At 43.8% G+C, this 21,467-nt stretch overlaps 1 protein-coding gene across 1 annotated transcript in view; it reads right to left on the bottom strand.

Annotated features, from left to right (window-relative positions):
* LOC119406458 (zinc finger protein 678-like) overlaps nt 1–21,467 on the bottom strand; it is a 40,156-nt gene that overhangs the window by 6,010 nt on the left and 12,679 nt on the right. Inside the window, exons 2-3 of the mRNA XM_049420106.1 lie at nt 7,266–7,605; nt 5,547–5,845 (exon numbers count right to left, since the gene is read on the bottom strand). Coding sequence (XP_049276063.1) covers nt 5,547–5,845; nt 7,266–7,605 — 639 coding nt within the window. The remainder of the gene's footprint in view (nt 1–5,546; nt 5,846–7,265; nt 7,606–21,467) is intronic.

Below are 21,467 nucleotides of genomic sequence, written 5' to 3'. Positions count from 1 at the left end.
ATTCAGAATTGCCACATTAAAAAAAATTTGTACATTTCTCGAAGTCAATATTAGATGACTAGTGTATTGACACGGCAAATTAGCCGAATCGAAATGAAAAATCTTGTCTATGGCACAGAATTTGCTGTATTACCAGAGGTTCTGGAACAAGGGGTATTCTGAAACGTCAAGAACAAGGTAGCACTCGAGGGTAATTCCCTATATCCACTGCCCGCTTTGGCACTCGACTCGTTATGTTCACTTTTTCTATGGGCTATAACAATCACACTTCTTGCCAACTAGCTAAAGGTATGTGGTCATGTGCGCTTCTCTTCAAACAGAAAAATGGAGCAGAATTGCAACGATGAATGAGAAAGCACACATATAAAGGAACGGCAAGATAACAGAAAATGAGAACAGTGTCATAATAAAATGAGTGCCACTGGCTTCTGCACAGCGCATTCTATGACGAACTAGGGAGTATCTCTCTGTTCTCCACATTAAAATGAATGGTATCAGAGTACTTTTAAAAGCCTCAAGGGCAAAATTTTGGTAATGCAGGAGCACATTTAATCGTAATAACATGCTAAGAAACAACAGCTACAACACTCAAAGCTAGCTCAGCCTGGAATAAGAGGAATTTGACAAGGCTCTTGAAAAATGTCCACACTTCATTGTAATGCAAAACCAGCTGGTGCTTCAATCCCAGCACAGAGCTAGCATGTGTGACATAGAATATAGCAACTGGTGCACAAGAATTAACACATCATAAATTACGTTCCCTTTGGCTCCATTTAACAAAAGGTGCCTTGACGGTCGCCCGTAGTAATGGTAGACCCAAGGAGCATCCTTATCAAAAAATGGAGGGGAGCTTGGCATCACACACGAAGACATCCTGGAATCTACTTAATGACAGTCTGCGTTATAATTAATCATAATAACTTTTGGGGTTTAACGTCTCAAAACCACGATATGATTATGAGAGACACCGTAGTGGAGGGCTCTGGAAATTTCAACCACCTGGGGTTCTTTAACATTCACCTAAATCTAAGTACACAGGCCTCAAGCATCTTCGCCTCCATCGAAAATACAGCCGCCACGGCCAGGATTCAATCCCGCGACCTGTGGGTCAGCAGTCAAGTACCAATTAACAGTCTGTGTTCACTCTTTAAGGACAATATAAATAATCTCACTGCTAGAGGTGAGAAATCGTAGAAATACAGAGGGTGATATACAAATGAATGATATACAAATGAATGAATACAAATGAATGCTAAGACTAGTACATCACACAGAGCACAGATCAGTTAAGAACGATAGGCATTGGCTTTAGCAAAAAAAAACACAATGTGGCTTACTCTCAAACCGCAGTAATGACTCAATCCTAAACATCAACAGTACTTCACAAATTACTTGATGCAATACAACTTTGGGATGTCTACACACACGGATAAGAGTACATAATCAGTACATAATCACTTGCAGGTACCACACACAGGTGAGCAAGTCTACAACATTCATTATAACATCCAATAGGTTTTGTGCCCTGTTTGACCTTGTTGTCCTGAAGTCATGCATGTCATTTCTGTCGTTAAAGGGGTACTGACACAAAAATTTCAGTGTGGTGTTTTTTTGCTGCGATATGCTGCATGAGGCCTATTAGCCACAACACGGCACATCGCTTGCAGCAGCACTTGACAGATAATTACAGACTGTTTATTATCGAGCAGTCCCAGTTTGGGAGAGCTCCAGGTATGACAAGCCGCCGTGTGCAACTAACGCCATCTAGCCTATGAAACGGCACACAGAACTGTGACACAATTCCGCGCTGCCTGCATTGTCTGCTCGCATTCTTTTTCATGCGGCATGTGCAGCGCGATGTCGCTGCCGTCATTGTCGTCACCTGGTGGCAAAGACTTTCGGAAGGCTTCCACACGTTCGCAGCGGGCATGGACTCACGAGCAGCCGTAGCCTGCTGGCACAAGCGTGGCAAAAGCGCAGTGGCGACTATGATGTCGCGATTTAGCTAGGTACAATATCGGAGCTCGACCACAGTGGTGACGTCGCAGAAGTTTGGGTCACCTTCAGGCCGCTTTGTATAATGTCAATGTCGAGAGGTGCGGCGTATAGCGCTGGATCGGCACGCGAACTTCAAAATTTATATAAATTACCTTCCAAGCTGTATTCGCTGTTCAGATTTGGTAGATGATATATGCATATTCACGAAAATCGATCCTGCAGGCTATCTCAGCTGCAAAATTTTTTGTCAGTACCCCTTTAAAGTGGCTCAGTGGCACATTTCAGGGGCACATTTCATGGATCATGAACCTTACTCCTACATTAGCACTTGAAGCCATTTAATCTGACAAACACATCGACATGCCTTCTCAACTTCTTGCGTTACGGTTCACGCACATAAACCATCAGGCAAATGTTGCTAGCGCTCGTGAGTTTTCAAGTGGCGCACCATGTCGGTCTTCCGCGCAGAATCATAGGGACACAGGTCGCAGCGGTAAGGTCTCTCGCCGGTGTGGATGCGACTGTGGGAAACCAAGTTGCACCTCTGGTTGAAGGTTTTGCCGCAGTAGTCGCATTTGTATGGGCGCTCGCCTGTATGTATCACTTGGTGTCTCTGAACATCACATTTTCTTCTTGCAGTATAGCCACACACAAGACACTTGAACACGCGCTTTTTTGTGGCAGAACCCAGACGAAGTGGCTGGCCAGGGCGATGACACACAGCAGCCAAGTCTGCGCAATGCAAAATGGCAAGTTTTTAGCAAACGACAGAGTTGTCATTGAAGGGCAAGATAGGGAGGATAGTTAGTACAACTACTCTACACTGGAGTTAGAGGGCGGTGACACTGAAAAGTGAGGAAAGACAGAATTATGACAGGAATGTTCACATAAATGCTTGAAAAAAAAACACAACCCTCATAACCTGCGTTGCAGTCAACGTGTGAGAAAGAACAGTGGGGACGCACCCAAGTTTCCTTATATATGCCAACACAAGTGTACCATAATCATTTCCGTTGACGGAGTCAATTCTTAAGTATTCAGTATGACAAACATTGAATCTTTGCGCACTGTTTTTAGGGCAGCCATACAGGATGTTGACCTATTCCAGGTTTCTCAACATCCACTCACACAGAGCTCACGCCAGCAAATGAGAGTTGGTATGATACCAGCAAGGCATTCAGCTGTATCTATCGGATGAGGAACTCATCTGCTGCTGATACGTGCCTGCTCTTTGCGCGTAGTCAAATATACAATAAAAATGTAGTTGGCGTTTAGTGAACAGTTGCAAGAGACCTGCAAGCTCAAACCTTCCTTGTGGTTAATTTTCAGGCTGTGCATGTGTCAAAACAAGTGCCCTTTATTTTGTTTTGCAATTTTAGAGCAAAAATGACTATAATGTCGTTCTTAGTACAAAGTCCTTTAACTAATAGTCGAAGTGATTAAGGTGCTGCAGAGGAATCAAACAACCTTGTTAAAATGCATTCATCCAACAATGACAGAAAGATCTGAGCACTTCAGATGTAGTAGAAAGTGAACAATTTGCAGTGAAGCATGAAGCACAACGATTCACACACAACACAATACAAACAGAGACAACCTCCACTCTGCTGCTTTGGCCCAAACCACAATGTTGTGTCTTGTTGCCACTGGTTTTCCATGCAGAGTTTCCCAAAATGCACAATGAATTATGCCTTCCAAATGCTTTTAGGCCTCTTGCCTTAGAGGAAACCAAAAGAATGCCGTCCGCATCTATTAATGGTTCAACCAATCGGTCAAAGAGTGTGACATAACTAGAAAAACGAGCTTCGCATTTTTTGTTTGTGTATTTCCCTGCATGGTTTGCTTGTGTGTTTAGCAATAAAAAAGGCGCTTCCATCTGCTGGGAATAGCTTGTTACAGCTTCCGCGTAGACCGCCACAAAAAGACATTGCCATGCCAAGAACGAGTGATGAAACCCAGTGACTCGTTTTCTACCATTGTTTGTGCCAATTTTTAATTTAGAATTGCCAAACCATGAAAATCTGTACGGTTCCTGAAGTCAATTTCTGATGAGTATTGAAATGAGAGCCAATTAACGAAAGCAAAACGAAATGCCTTGTCTATGGCACAGAATTTGCTGTATTACCAGAGGTGCTGGAACAAGGGGTATTCTGAAATGTCAAAAAGAAGGTAGCACTCGGGGTAATTTTCTATATCCACCGCCCGCTGTGGCACTTGCCTCATTATGTTAGCTTTTGCGATGGGCTATTACACTGGCACTTCTTGCCAACTAGCTAAAGGTATGTGGGCATGTGCACTCCTCTTCATGTATAAAAGCAGAGCAAACTTGCAACGGTGAATTAGAAAGTACACACATAACAGGACCTACACATAACAGGACCTACATAAAGAAAACAGAAAGGGAGCACACTGTCATAATAAAATAGATGCCACTGGCTTCTGCGCAAAACATTCTATGATGAACTAGAGAGCACCTCTGTTCTCTACATTAAAATGAATGACATCAAGATACTTTTAGTAGCCTCAAGAGTATAATTTTGATAGCGTAGGATCACATGGTAAACATAACGATATGCCAAGAAACAATGGCTACAACACTCCAAGCTAGCTTAACTTGCGAAAAGTTGAACTTGGCAAGGCTTATAAATAATGTCAGCACTTCTTCATTGTAACACAAAAGCAGGTGGTGCTTGAAACACAGCATAGAGATAGCAGGTGTGTGACATTGAATATAGCAACTGGTGGACAAAAATTAACACGTGAAATATGTCCTGTTTGGCTCCGTTTAACAAAAGGTGCGTTGACAGTCGATTATAATAATAGTAGGCCCAAGCAACATTATTGTAGAAAAATGGAGAAGAGTCTGGCACCACACAGCAAAACATCCAGGAAGGCATTCAGTTGAGCAGAAGAAAGTTAATAACAGCACGTGTCCAATCGTTAAGGACATCATAAGTAATTTCAAGGCTACAGGTGAGGAATCCTAGAAATACAGAGGGTTTCTGTCTTGAAATAAATGTTAAGGCCAGACCATCACACAGAACACATATCAGTAAAGAACGATAGGCATTAGCTTTTGCAAAAAAACACAAAGCGGCTTATTCTCAAACCACAGTACTGATACAGTCCTAAACATCAACAAATCAGTACTTCACAAACTACTTGATGCAATAGAACTCTGCAGTATGCATAAGCACACGGATAAGAGTACATAATCGCTTGCACATGCCACACCCCAACTACAATGCGTACATACAGGTGCAACTCCTCAGGATTCATCGTAACACCCAATAAGCTTTGTGTACTGTCAGTACATGTCCTGGAGTCATGCGTGTTCTTTATGCCGTTGAAGCAGAGCAGTTGCAGATTTCACTGGGGCACGGTCAAAGTAGCCACGACCTTAGTACTTCTGGCACAGCACTTGAAGCCACAGAATGAGATGCACACACCACGTGCCTCCTCAGGCTTTACTTTTACAGTTCACATGCATGCACCCTCAGGTGAATGTCGCCTGCTCTTGTGAGCTTTCAAATGGCGCATAAGCTCACGCCTCCATGAAGATTTCCAGGGACACAGGTGGCACTGGTAAGGTCTCTCGCCGGTGTGGATGCGCATGTGTGTAGCCATGTTGCTTTTACGGTTGAAGGCTTTGCTGCAGCGCTCACATTTGTACGGGCGCTCGCCTGTGTGTATCATTTGGTGTCTCTGCAGGGCAGACTTGCTTGTTGCGATATAGCCACACTCAAAACAGTTGAACACAAGCTTTTTCATGGGCGATCCCAGACGAGGTGGCTGGCCGGGGCGACGACGTACAGCAGCCCAGTCTGCGCAATGCAAAACGGTGAATCTTTAGCAAACGACAGAGTTGTTATTGAAGGGCAAGATAGGAAGGCTAGCTAGTACAACTACTCTACACTGGAGCTAGAGGGTGGTGACACTGAGAAGTGAGGGAAGACATAATTATGACAAGAACGTTCACATAAATGTTCGGAAAAAAACACAACCCTTATAACCCGCATTGGAGTTCATGTGGGAGATAGAACAGTGGGGATGCAGCCATTTTTCCTTATATATGCCTACACAAGTGTAACAGAATCATTTCCGGCAGGGACTGTACCTGCGCCCTTCGGTTCCGAAAGTTGCAGGTTCGGTCTGTGCCAGCAGGAAGTTGTCTTTTCGTCCACTTTAATTTCTTGACATTTATATCACAATTACTACAATACACTTAACTTGCCTTTATTATCTGCTGGTTTTCATCAATGTTGTTTCAAACAAAGAGACGAGCCCTCGAAATTCCCTTTTTTCAATAGACTATAATAAGCTTTTTGATACGGTCTTTTTTTGCTAACAATGGAGCTGACGTTGTGAAGTGGTTAAGGTGCCGCTGGGGTATCAAGCAAAACCCATTATAGCGCATTTATCCAACGACAGAAAGATCTGAGCACTTCAGATGCAGCAGAAAGTGAACAATTTGCAGCGAAACGTGAAGCACGACAATTCAAGCACAACACATTACAAACTGAGGCAACTTCATGTCTGCCGCTTCCTCCCATATCACAACCCTGTGTCTTGTTTTGCCTAATACAATGCACAATGATTTATGGCTTACAAATGCGCTTAAGCCCCTTGCCTTAGAGGAAATGAAAAGAATGCAGAGTGCATCTATTAATGGTTCAACCAATCAGTCAAAGAGCGTGGCATAACTGAGAAAGCAAGCCCTGCATTTTTTTCTTTGCACATTTCCCTGCCTGGTTCACTAAAGTGTGAAGCAATAAAAAATGGCGTTTCCATCTCCTGGGAATAGCTTGTTACAGCTTCTTTGTTACAGCTTCTTTGTTACACACAGAACACATATCAGTAAAGAACGATAGGCACTGGCTTTTGCAAAAAAACACAAAGCGACTTATTCTCAAACCACAGTAATGATACAGTCCTAAACATCAACAAATCAGTACTTCACAAACAACTTGATGCAAAAGAACTCTGCAGTATGCATAAGCACACGGATAAGAGTACATAATCGCTTGCACATGCCGCACCCCAACTACAATGCGTACATACAGGTGCAACTCCTCAGGATTCATCGTAACACCCAATAAGTTTTTTGTTGTGTCAGTATATGTCCTAGAGTCATGAGTGTTCTTTATGCCATTGAAGCAGAGCAGTTGCACAATTCAATGGGGCATGGTCAAAGTAGCCACGACCTTAGTACTTCTGGCACAGCACTTGAAGCCACAGAATGAGACGCATTTACTTTTACAGTTCACATGCGTGCACCCTCAGGCAAATGTTGACTGTCCTTGTGAGCTTCCAGGTGGCGCGTAAGCTCATTCTTCCATGCAAAATTCCAGGGACAGAGGTGGCACTGGTAAGGTCTCTCGCCGGTGTGGACACGCATGTGCGTGGCCAAGTTGCTTTTACGGTTGAAGGCTTTCCTGCAGTGCTCACATTTGTATGGGCGCTCGCCTGTATGTATCATTTGGTGTCTCTGCAGGATAGATTTGTTTCTTCCAATATAGCCACACTCAGAACACTTGAACACATGCTTTTGCGCGGCATATCCCAGATGGGGTGGCTGGCCAGGGAAATGATGTACAGCAGCCAAGTCTGCGCAATGAAAAATGGTGAATCTTTAGCAAACGACAGAGTGGTTATTGAAGGTCAAGATAAGGAGGCTAGCTAGTACAACTATTCTACACAGGGGTTAGAGGGTGGCGACACTAAAAAGTGAGGTAAGATGGAATTATGACACGAATGTGCACATAAATGTTAAAAAAAAAAACACAACTCTTATAACATGCGTTACAGTCCATGTGGGAGAAAGGACAGTGGGAATGCACCCAAATTTCCTTATGTATGCCTACACAAGTGTATCAGAATCATTTCCAGCAGGGATCGAACCTGCAACCTTCGGTTCCGAAAGTTGCAGGTTCAGTCTGTGCCAGGAGCAAGTTGTTTTTTTGTCCACTTTAATTTCTTGACATTTATATAACAATTACTACAATACACTTAAAACAATACAATTAACACCCCCATAACTTCCTTGCCTTTATTATCTGCTGGTTTTCATCAAGGTTGTTTCAAACACAGAGACGAGCCCTCGAAATTCCCTTTTTTCAATAGACTACAATGACCTTTTCGATGCGGTCTTTTTCTGCTAACAATGGAGCTGACGTTGTGAAGTGGCTAAGATGCCGCTGGGGTATCAAGCAAAACCCGTTATAGAGCGTTTCTCCAACGACAGAAAGATCTGAGCACTTCAGATGCAGCAGAAAGTGAACAATTTGCAGCGAAACGTGAAGCACAACGATCCACACACAACACAATACAAACAGAGGCAACTTCATGTCTGCTGCTTCGTCCCAGATCACAACCCTGTGTCTTGTTGCCACTGATTTGCCATTCAATGTTTTCCCCAATGCAATACCCAATGAATTATTGCTTACAAATGCTTTTAGGCCTCTTGCCTTCGAAGAAATGAAAAGAATGCAGACTGCATATATTAATGGTTCAACCAAAAAATCAGAGAGCGTGACATAACTGAGAAAACAAGCCGTGCATTTTTTTCTTTGCATATTTCCCTACCTGGTTCACTAGAGTGTGAAGCAATAAAAAATGGCGTTTCCATCTGCCGGGAATAGCTTGTTACAGCTTCCGCGTAGACCACCACAAAAAGACATTGCCATGCCAAGAACGAGTGATGAAAACCAGTGACTCGCTTTCTACCATTGTTTGTACTAATTTTTATTTTAGAAATGCCAAACCATGAAAATCTGTACGGTTCCTAAAGTCAATTTCTCATGACTAGTGAAATGAAAGCTAATTAACCAAAGCAAAACGAAAAGCCTTGTCTATGGCATAGAATTTGCTGTATTGCCAGAGGTTCCTAAAAGAGGGGTACTCTGAAATGTCAAAGAACGCAGCACTCGCGGTAATATTCTAATCCACCACCTGCTTCGGCACTAGACTCATTATGTTAGCTTTTGTGATGGGCTATTACACTGACACTTCTTGCCAACTAGCTAAAGGTATGTGGGCATATGCACTTCTCTTCAAGCAGAAAAATGGAGCAGAATTGCAAGTATGAATTAGAAAGTACACATATAAAGGAATGGCAACAAAACAGAAAGGAAGCACAGTGTCATAATAAAATAGATGCCACAGGCTTCTGGGCAGAACATTCTATGATGAACTAGGGAGCACCTCTGTTCTCCACATTAAAACGAATGGCATCAAGATACTTTTAGTAGCCTCAAGAGTATAATTTTTTTAACGTAGGGTCACATGGTAAACGTAACGATATGCCAAGAAACAATGGCTACAACACTCCAAGCTAGCTTAACTTGCGAAAAGTCGAACTTGGCAAGGCTTATAAATAATGTCAGCACTTCTTCATCGTAACACAAAACCAGGTGGTGCTTGAAACACAGCATAGAGATAGCAGGTGTGTGACATTGAATATGAACTGGTGGACAAAAATTAACACAACGTGAAATATGTCCTCTTTGGCCCCGTTTAACAAAAAGTGTGTTGACAGTCAACTATAGTAATAGTGGGCCCAAGCAGCATTATTGTAGAAAAATGGAGAGGAGTCTGGCACCACACAGGAAAACATCCAGGAAGGCATTCAATTGCACAGAACAAAGCTAATAACAGCCCGTGTCCAGTCCTTAAGGACATTATAGTTTCACTGCTACAGGTGAAGAATCCTAGAAATACAGAGGGTTTCTGTCTTGAAATAAATGTTAAGGCCAGACCATAACACAGAACACGTATCAGTAAAGAACCATAGGCATTGGCTTTTGCAAAAAAAAAACACAAAGTGACTTATTCTCAAACCACAGTAACGATACAGTCCTAAACGTCAACAAATCAGTACTTCACAAACTACTTGATGCAACAGAACTCCTGAGTATGCATAAACACACGGACAAGAGTACATAATCGCTTGCACGTGCCACACCCCAACTACAATGCATACATACAGGTGCAACTGCTCAGGATTCATCGTAACACCCAATAAGTTTTGTGTTCTGTCAGTACATGTCCTGGAGTCATGAGTGTTCTTTATGCCGTTGAAGCAGAGCAGTTGCACATTTCACTGGGTCATGGTCAAAGTAGCCACGACCTTAGTACTTCTGGCACAGCACTTGAAGCCACAGAACGAGTCGCACAAACCACGTGCCTCCTCAGCCTTTCCTTTTACAGTTCACATGCGTGCACCCTTGGGCTAATGACGCATGCGCTTGTGAGCTTTCAAGTGGCGTGTAAGCTCTTTACTCCTTGCAGAATTCCAGGGACAGAGGTGGCACTGGTAAGGTCTCTCACCAGTGTGGATTCGAAGGTGTGAGACCAAGCTGCACTTCTCAATGAAGCCTTTGCCGCAGCGCTCACATTTGTATGGGCGCTCGCCTGTATGTATCATTTGGTGTCTCTGCAGCAGAGATTTGCTTCTTGCAATAAAGCCACACTCAAAACACTGGAACACAAGCTTTGGCGCGGCACATCCCAGACGAGGTGGCTGGCCAGGGCGACGACGTACAGCAGCGAAGTCTGCGCAATGCAAAACAGTGAATCTTTAGCAAACGACAGAGTTGTTATTGAAGGGCAAGATAGGGAGGCTAGCTAGTACAACTACTCTAACAATGGGGTTAGAGGGTGGCGACACTGAAAAGTGAGGTAAGATAGAATTATGACACGAATGTGCACATAAATGTTAAAAAAAAAAACACAACTCTTATAACATGCGTTACAGTCCATGTGGGAGAAAGGACAGTGGGGATGCACCCAAATATCCTTATGTATGCCTACACAAGTGTAACAGAATCATTTCCGGCAGGGACTGTACCTGCGCCCTTCGGTTCCGAAAGTTGCAGGTTCGGTCTGTGCCAGCAGGAAGTTGTCTTTTCGTCCACTTTAATTTCTTGACATTTATATCACAATTACTACAATACACTTAACTTGCCTTTCTTATCTGCTGGTTTTCATCAAGGTTGTCTCAAACAATGAGACGAGCCTCGCAATTCCCTTTTTTTAATAGACTATAATGAGCTTTTCGATACGGTCTTTTTCTGCTAACAATGGAGCTGACGTTGTGAAGTGGCTAAGGTGCCGCTGGGGTATCAAGCAAAACACGTTATAGAGCATTTCTCCAACGACAGAAAGATCTGAGCACTTCAGATGCAGCGGAAAGTGAACAATTTGCCGCAAAACGTGAAGCACAACGATCCAAACACAACATAATACAAACAGAGGCAACTTCATGTCTGCCGCTTCGTCCCATATCACAACCCTGGGTCTTGTTACCACTGATTTGCCATTTAGTGTTTTGCCCAATACAATGCACAATGAATTATGGCTGACAAATGCGTTTAAGCCTCTTGCCTTAGAGGAAATGAAAAGAATGCAGAGTGCATCTATTAATGGTTCAACCAATCAGTCAAAGAGCGCGGCATAACTGAGAAAACAAGCCTTGCGTTTTTTTCTTTGCATATTTCCCTGCCTGGTTCACTAGTGTGTTAAGCAATAAAAAATGGCATTTCCATCTGCTGGGAATAGCTTGTTACAGCTTCTGAGAAGACCACCACCAAAAGACATTACCATGCCACAAACGAGTGATGAAAACCGGTGACTCACTCCCCAATGTTGTTTGTGCCAATTTTTAATTCACAACTTCTACACTGAAAATTTGTACCGTTCCTGAAGTCAATATTTGATGGCTATTGAAATGATACAGCCAATTAACTGAAGCAAAATGAGAAACCTTGTCTATGGCATAGCATTTGCTGTATTACCAGAGGTTCTGCAACCGAGAGGTATTCTGAAACGTCAAGAAGATAGCACTCGGCGGTAATTCTCTATATCCACCCCCGATTTGATACATTACTCGTTATGTTAGCTTTTGCAATAATTTATCACACTGACACTTCTTGCCAACTCTGATGGGGCTAATTCCAATATGTGCAGCATGGTTGACATTCCCGGAATGATACCAAAAGGCATTCGGCCGTGCATATGGAATGAAGGTGCCGGTGCCAGTATGCCCCAAGAACACTAGCACACACGTGCAAGTTCGGAGACGTAGAGCATACAATATCACTTCATCTCATCTACTAGATTGCTCACAAAAGACTCTGGGGAGTTTTTCGGAAGGAATAAATGAAACCCGACACTTATTGGCTAGCATGGAGAGTATGAGATTTGTGCAGACATTGCTGCACATATACAAATTAACGGGGAACCAGAAATCTTGTGCAAAAGTTGCCAACCCTTCCTCAAACACGATAGGCTATTATTTCCTGTCGACAATGTTACATCAAGGAAAGCTTAGTGTCATACAGAACCTCAAAAACATGGCAAAAAAAAACAATCGCAAGACTCAAAATGGGCGGTAAAAAACAACTGAACGTACAATAATACGGAGGCCCAAACATCCATTCCACAATTATGCCTCTTCATGATGTGGCAGAGCATACACAAATTGCCCAACAAGCGAGGGCCTTGTCGACGTAAATTCAGTGCTCATCGTACATGGCATTCTCAGTAAGCATCTGTGGCACAAGTCCACTTCAAACTATGGAAACCAGGAGAAATTCGCATCATGTGACAGAATGTGACAAGCAGTCACCAAGTATTGCTGCAACTGAGGCCATGTGTTCAGAGACACTGGACAGGGCACACGACACAATGTTCAAACTGGCAACACGCTATCGGAAACAGTGGCTGAGCAGTTGCTAGTTCAAGCGCTGCACGGTGTGCTCCCATATGTATTGTCTCTGTATATAACAGTGCCATTTGACTAAAGAAATAAGAAACAGTGACCACTTTAGATGCCCTGCAAGGATAACTATCTGTACAGCATGGAACACAACGGTCAAATAGGCAGAGAGAGAACATATACATTCCCGCACTTGCCTAACTGAAACCCTCTGCCATAACATTGCACGTTGCCCTGATTGTTTTTCATCTGAAACATTCCAAACTGTAAAATAAGCCATGGTGTAGCAACTTATCTAAATGTCTGCATTCGAGGAAAGGGCAAAGGTAAACATAAGGCGTTACAAAATTGTGCTGCAATTTACACGCCAACAGCATTTCACCGTCATCCATATTTCAAGAACTACAAAAGTAGCTGTGCCTCGCAATTTCGTTGAACTGTACAACTATTTTTATACGAGTACCCTTGTTCAATATCCAGGTACGACATGTTAGAGGGCCATAAAGCATGCAACTACCAAAAGATTTCTAGAGGGCTGGAATACGGCAATCTTCTGTGTTGACGTTCTCCGTGAGGCATCTGCCAATACAAACATATTCTTCGCCAACACGATGCCTACATTTCACAGACCAGTTCGATGTGCAAATTTCAGCGTCTCGGCAGAAATGCATAGTGAGGCCACGGGAGCAACTGCGGTGCTGCAATGTTAGTGGACTTGTTCATTAAGATATCAAGATCTAAAGTTGTTTTAAACATTTGTTGGCTCTGCTCCTTTGATGCTCGCTTCTGTACACTGGCCAGTGGTCGAGACATCTGCAAGCAATGAGACAAGGCAAGGCACAGAGATGTCAGATGAATAAAACTGCAATGGAAATGTGGAGAACATGCATGATAAACATAAAGCATGATGTATGCACTAGCACGTCAAGCATATCACTAAAGCTTGTATCTAATCCTCTCTTCAAACTGCCAAATCTGCAATGGCTGCTATGGTCCTCTGCTGCTCAGCACAAGGTCTGGAGTTCATGGCTGGTCATATACTGTTGGACTGAAAACCCAAAGATGGTTGTGTATTTAGACTTACGTACATGTTAAGGAAATCCCACATTTTTAAACTTAATCTACAGCCTTTGATACCCCAGTGACTTATTAGTCGCATTGAATCCCAGTAATACGCTACGGCCCTTTCCAAAATAAACTCTTAAAGTTTGACACTAATCGTACGCTTATACACAATGTCTCTATTAAAAAAAAAAGCATGCTGTAAGCAGAGTTTGCCTTCCTTAATTGCCTGTAGCATTATAGAAACTTGCTTTGTGAAAAACCTCTTCGTGATACCAGTGATTTGTATGTGTCACATGTGTAAACACATGCAAATCACAGGTATCCAAACACATGAAAAGAGACACGTGTAAAACAGGAATGTTCAAACAGGCAGGAATTTGTGAGGCCCAAATCAAATGCAGCTGCAGACAGTGCGATATCTCTTTCCGAGAATTTAGTTGCGAGATGAGGCCCTGTCCTTCTACCTCTTCATCCTCTGTTCTGCATTCTTGTCACAAAGTGTAAGTCAAGCAGAACCAACGTGAAACATTTTAACTAAAAGCCCTAACCCTTGTTGATACCTGTACATTTAGGATATAAAGACTCATAGCATGAGAGTCCATGGTTAAGCTTTCACAAGTGGAGCAAATTCACAACACCACGGAAACGTTACTTGCGCTACCTTCCCACAAAGCATTACAAATTCTCAAACGATAAATGCATTCAGATTTTGCAAGAGGCTCTAGAGGTGGGGAGCAATTCCTGAATTAGTGCTTCCTCATGCGTCTGTGTGGCATGCATATGAAACCCATGTAGTGTGCTGCATAATCTGAAGCAGCATCGAAGCCAAACGTTGTTCTGTGTGGCAGACGCTACTCGCTGGATTCTTGGCATTTCAAACATCTCAAAGATTCACACTAACACAAGGGAGGTAATGACAAGGCAAAACATCATCGCTCCATTCCATGACTACTCCCGTCTATTATTACACTGCTTTGTTTTTCAAGAAATATGAAGTTTGAAGAAGCCACTCAGGGAAAGTTGCAATACAAAGCAGCAGGCCGCTCCTTCTGACAAAAATTGTTTCGGCCCGAGCTTACACCAGTACCACATAAGCACTCCATTGCAATCAGTATCGATAGGTATTGAATTTCATCACGATCAACAATGGTCGCTGCTTAAGCTGAATTGCAATCTGCTAGCCAGATAGCGATCAAAATCACCCTTGTGACACCGGCTTATACAAAGCACACACCACATATTGCCGTAAGGTAGAGAGGTGGGTGAACTGAAAACGATGCATAATTGCAAAACCAGTGCGAACTCAATGGAGACACAAGACGAGCAGGGCTACAGAGGAACAGCGGTTGTAGATTGCTCAGTGAAGCATCGCAACCCTGCCATTTCCTGTGCTGTTGTTGTCTATAGAATTGCACTTTCCTGTGGAAAGGTGTACAGAGGCCAGTAAAAGAATTGCATTAATGAACGACTACGCCAACACAAGAATACTTTAAAGGGAAGGCCGACATCACATCTTTTCGCACATCGCAGGTCTAGTGGGTGTAACCCTTTTTTCAATAACACAGTCATTATAGTGAAGCGCAAACATAAAAGGGCTCGTGAGCTCGCGGAAGCGTTCATCAAAATGATGGGTGATGATTGCATACCTAAACCTGCCGTTTTTTTTTGCTAGATTGCGAAGCACGCATGCTTAGCCATTTCCTTCACGTGACTTGAAAATTCCTGCGCACGCATGGTGTTGGTTTTTTGTGTGGTAAGTTTTGTTTCAATAAACTTCTGTTGTTAGACAGCGCCCGTCCTGTGCACTTCTCGTCTTGTGTCTCCGTCGTGTTAGCGCTGGTTTTCTAAGTATGCACATGTTGTACGTCACATCACAGTTCGCAAGCACACCCGATGACTGCGTTTGAGTTGCTTTACAAAACGGAACCAAATACAAATTTGTGAAACACAGCAGTCACGAGAAAGGAGAGTTCCTACGCAGCGCACCTAAATGCGATGCACTAGATGAGAGTAAACAAAGGGCAACGACAGTACACGACACAAATGCTCTATCATACCACCACCCTCAGGACTAATTCAAAAACTGCAGTCAGTCAGGACAAGCTAAGTAAGCATGTCCTGCACCATTCGGCGAGTTGTTCAAAGAGCTTTCATTGTCCTTGAAAACTCGAAAGCTCAGCTCACAACGGAGTAGCGTAGGTAGCACGCAGTCTCCGAGTCATCAGTCCTATTGACCTCCGTAAAGCTTGGCCAGAAAGTAACAACAATCGAAGCCTGTTTCGCTGACTGTAGGCACACGAAGTCGACACTCGCGGGTCACGATTACGAACAACAACGAAGAGTGCGCGGTAATGGCGTGAACGAGCAGCACGTGTCATCTTTCAAATGACTGCTCATTTCCCTCCATGTTCTCTGGTCAAACAAACTTGGCACTGACAACAAACTTATCGCAGTGATTATTCTGTGGTACAGACCACAGAATAGAGTGCAGCTTTATTCTGTGGACCAGACCACAGAATAGAGTGCAGCTTTATTCTGTGGACCACACAATAAACTTGCTCGCTGTGGGCTGTGTGAAATGTTCTGTAGCCCTCCTCTCTTAACGACAGCTTCTCTCGCGAATCGCAATATTCGCTCACAGCTTTGTGAATAAGTCCGCACCAAGGAGGCCATTTCCGGGCGTAGTACGCGCGATAGAAGACGCTTATGCGTGAAAGGTTCGAAATACGAAGGCGAAGGCCACCTTTGGCATGCTTGCTGGTCTGACATGCCAAAGCATGTAAACTTGTCGTGAATTGAAGCAGCAAAAAGAAGGCGTATAATAATAAATGACAGCGGTTCTAAAAATTTCTGGACCTGATCTATCGAGTGCGGAACACTTAAGTCACTTTCACCACAGTACATTTGTCCCATGCAAAAAGAAAATGTGCACTAAGATCTGCACGGGAGACTCAAATTTTGAGCGATCTCCCCGATTGTGCGAACACAGCCACAGATCTCGTTAAGAACAGCGTCAACGCCACCGCGAGAAGGGAATCATAACGACAAAGGGCGACACTACTAAAATACTCTGGCCCTGATCTTTTGCGTCAGGACACACTTCAGTCACTTTCACCGCAGTGCATTAATGTCGTGCAAAAAAAGTGCACTGAGATTGGCAAGGGGCTACTTTAGCTGTTTCTGTAAAGTTTTCAGACGTTGACGATCATACAAGTACTCGTAATTATACGGCGCGTGCAAGTGTATCTAACTAAGTGACAAAGTGTGCTGTGTCCAGTGACAACTAGTAGGTTCTCGCCAATTTTACTGCGCTTTTTTTTTTTTTGCTTGACACAGGTGTACTGCGGCAAAAGTGGCTTAAGCGTTGCGTACTCGATAGATCAAGGCCAGAAAATTTTATACACGCTGTCATTTGTTATTATTGTTTTCTTTTCGCGGTGGCGTTAGCGTTCTTTTACGGGTGATTTATGGCCTCGCCCATTCAGAAGGATTGCTCAAAATTCGAGTCTCCCATGCAAATGTTAGTGCACTTTTTCACATGACACAAACGTACTGTGGTGAAAGTGACTTTAGTGTTCCGCACGCGATAGATCAGGTTCACGAAATTTTAGAACCGCTGTCATTTGCTTCGTTTTGCTGCTTCCGTTCACAATAACAAGCTTATCTGCGGCTTGATATCAATACTGGCATATGTCAAAACAATGGAATCTTTCACGCATACGCGTCTTCAATAGCGATTCACAAACGGCGAGCACATATTGAGGTTCGCGAGAGAAGCTGTCGTCAAGGGAGCTCGAGCGTTGGGAAATCGAAGTCTTCATGGGGTGGGTTCAGTTCCTTCTGAGGGCATTAGCAGTGCCTGTTCTGTGGACCAGACCACAGAATGAACTCTTGCAATTTGTGACAGAAAACCGTCGTCAAGAGAGGTGGGCTGCTTGGGCTACAGAACATTTCCGCACAGCCCACAGCGCGCAAGCTTATTTAAAGCTGCACTCTATTCTGTGTTGGTGGTGGTAGTGGTTTGAAGAGGAAAAGGCGCCTAATTTCTGCAGGCCGGTCGGGAGCACGGCGCAGCGCCTTGTGGTCTGGACCGTATAGTCACTGCGCAAACTTATCCTTGCTGCTGCTGCCACAGAATAGTCACTGCGCAAACTTATCCTTGCTGCTGCTGCTAACGATGGAGCTTCGATAGACGTGGCTCTCAACAAGAAATGGCAAAAAAAAAAATATTTTAACTCCTTACGTTCCCTATTAGAAACGCTTTTCACAACTTTATGACACTAAGCTTCTGAAGACCGCGCCTTCCCCTCCACGCCCACAAAACTCTTCTGATGTTTTTTTTTTGTTTTGTTTTATTTTGATAAAAAATGTTTTCTTGCTCGCAGATAGACGGTGAGCAAACTCATACTCAGATTGGCCTGAGTCGACAGCTATTTTTGTTGTATTTTTTCCTGTTGTGAATTTCAAAGACTCTGTGGTGCGCGCCGCCGCCGACAGCAAGGCACGCCAGTGTGGTTGCGTTATGTTGTTGGTTAGCGCTTACTATTTTAAATACGAAGCATTTCTGTGCGAGCGAAAGGCATTTTGACCGCTTCTGACTATCTTTCTATTTAGCCGCCTAGGTGTGGGTGCTCTAATCGCGTCCTTAAGTCTGTTCAGTTGAGCCTCGTTATTACGAACACTGATATAGCGCTATCGGTTATAGCGAACTAAGTACGACTAGCAGATATACGGTGTCCAAACTCACACTTAGGTTGACCAGAGCCAACAACATATTAGGGGCGAAGCACGGCGTAGTTCCCGCCGTCGCGTCTCCCGTATCATTCAATAGATGGCGCTGTCCCATAGAGACGCATGCAAACTGCAGTTGGGTGACGACGATATACTAGATGGCGCTGTCCCATAGAGATGTGTGCTATATGTGTGCAAAAAAAAAAAAAAAGCAGCGGCACCCTGCACGCTAGATGGCGTGCAGTAATCAAAGCGGCATATCGCTTTGATTACTGCTGGGCGAAACCACTGAACATTTCACGGTGTAACCATGATTGCTTCAGGAGCTTCGCCCAAGCTCTTCATCATTCACCCGTGGATATGCTGTAATTTTTTACACATGCTTGATGCAGAAACTTGTGGATCACCTTGAAGCGATTGCATATTACATCTTTGTTGTTCTGATAAGTCTTAGGAGCCCTCACTTTTAGAACACATGTCCGCGCTTCGCATGCAATTACAATGTGGGATGGGACCCACTGAAACTTTACATTAAATCTCTTGTTGATGAGGTGATAAATGAGTGCCAGAGATTGCCTTGTGAACTTTTCTTGAGGTAGGCCGCGGTGCAGATGTCTTAACACAGACTTTGAGTCCATCAGCACTGCTACATCTTGTGCAGAACAGGATCATAGTTTTCGCAAAGCCACGGTGATTGCTGCACTTTGTACCACTGTGGACAAAATGACAAGATCAAGGCAGCCCGACCATGTCATGCCAAGGCAGGGTATGCAGAAAGCCACTGCACAGCTATCCATCTGTGTACACACTAATACGTCCGTGTAAACTTGTAGGTGGCCGTGGTGCTCAAATGGTCCAGCACAAGAAACTTTGCTTCCGCAACTGCAACGGCGCGTTTCGCCACTGCCTGGGTGCACTGAAGCTCCAGATAACGTCCACAAAAGACCATGGCGATTCGATAGGGCTCCATTAAAGCAATTTCAAGCCTAAATATCAGAATATGTTCAGCGCCACACAGAAATGTGAGCCAGTTCTTGCTCTTAGCCGCTGGAGAAGCACCGTGCCTGCGGAGGACTCACCCAGTCCTAATAGCTGCGTCACCAAGGCCAAAGACACCAAAAGGCAAAGCGGAAGAGACTCGGCTTCATTAGTGACCTTCTTGTTTGTTTTTGTTTTACTTACAAATCTCAACGGCTGTGTGTACATGTGTGCAGTGCATAGCGTAGTGTAGTGCTACGCTATCTCGAGGTGCCGATGCAGTGTGGGCACAATGTTATGTTCGCTCAATGTGCATTGTGCACATAAATTTGACAGGTCAAGAACTGAAGTTGTCTGGAGGAAAACACATCTTACATTTCATAAACACAGAACATCTGTGAAACTGCGTTGCTTTTCCTTATAGTTCCTCATGCAGCGTTTTCCATACTATGCCAGGAACTGTACCTTACAAACATAACTAAGCGCATCTGCCTTCAAGGAAAGAAGACATTTCGTAACTTTCATTGGTTCAACCCACCAATAAAAAGAGTGCGACGTCACTGGGGAAACCTGCGTTGCTTATTTTGTTAGAATGTTTCCCCTTTACATAACATTGTATTACCCTTCATGCAATAAAGAAATTGTGAACTTGTTTCCATGTCATGTTTGCATGTTTGATGATGATATATGGTATTTAATGGCGCAAGGGCCAATGATGGCCAAAGAGCGCCACTGTTTGCATGTTTGTTAGGATGTTCAGCAGCAGGAAAAAGCGCTCGTTGCTGAGTACGTTAATGTTGGTTATTGACAAGGACAGCTTTTCATTAAAACCATCATATACGTTCTCGACATAACCACGCGAAAAAAAAAAAAAACTAATGAAAAACACTGATTCACTCTAACGTTGTTTGTGCCAGTTTTTAACTCATAATCACCACATTTCGAAATTTGCTGAAGCAAGTTTCTGGTGAGTACCAAAACAGCACAGACGATTAACTGGAACAAGGAGAAGAACATTTCCTACAGCATGGAACTCATTGCATTTCCATGCCAGAGGCCTGAACACATGGAAGGCAGAGCACTTTTCGCTGTATGGCATTCAAAAACTTGTTGTGCAAATCAGTTCTGTGGGCCAGGTGATTAATTGAAACCTTGCGGCTTCGTGCTACAAACGGGTGGTTGTCAGTTTCTCTTTCTGAAAAACTCGTTGACATGCCACTGCCGTTGGCTTTCCAAAAAAAGAAGAAAAAAAACATGGGGGAGCTTATCTTTTAGTGCAGTACAATGCTACACATCAGTGAAACAGCATTTCACAACAGACTTTATTCAATACAACTTTGGCATATACATAAACACATGGATATAAGTACATCAGTTGCACATCACACACACAGCCATAGGCGTGCGCAGGGTTCCCCATTAGGGGGGGCAAAGGTTCGCCGCAGCGCCCCCCCACCCTACTAAGTCAATGTATGGGGCAGATTTGGCGTCCCCCCCCCTCTTAGGTGAATAGGAGGGTCAGTGTACGGGGCAGATTTTGTGCCCCCCCCCCTCTTAGGTGATTAGGGGGGGCGGCCGCCCCCCCCCTGCCCCCCCTGTGCGCACGCCTATGCACACAGCCAACTGCTAGGCTTTATTAGAAACATCGTGAGACTTTGTGCCTTGCTTGCGGTTGTCTAAGGACCATGCGTGTCATTGCTGTTGTTAAAGTGGCTCAGGAGCCGATTTCTCAGGAGCATGGACCAACTATAGAGGCCCTAGACTATGAGAACACACATTACTGAGTGCCAAGTCAGGTTACCTATACCTATTGGAAGAATAGTGGGTGCATGGTGGTACTGGGAATCGAATCCAGTACCTCTCACATTGGAGATGGACACCCTACTGTTCTATAGGTTTTCTTGTGCAGCACCACCGTATGGCATGTGACTCATGAAAAACCTTCTTACAAGAACATTACTGTGTCTTCATCAACACG

This window comes from Rhipicephalus sanguineus, chromosome 10, assembly GCF_013339695.2.
Source record: "Rhipicephalus sanguineus isolate Rsan-2018 chromosome 10, BIME_Rsan_1.4, whole genome shotgun sequence".
NCBI lineage: Eukaryota > Metazoa > Arthropoda > Arachnida > Ixodida > Ixodidae > Rhipicephalus > Rhipicephalus sanguineus.
The sequence above is the reverse complement of the archived record's forward strand: the minus strand, read 5'-3'. Positions and strand labels throughout refer to the sequence as shown.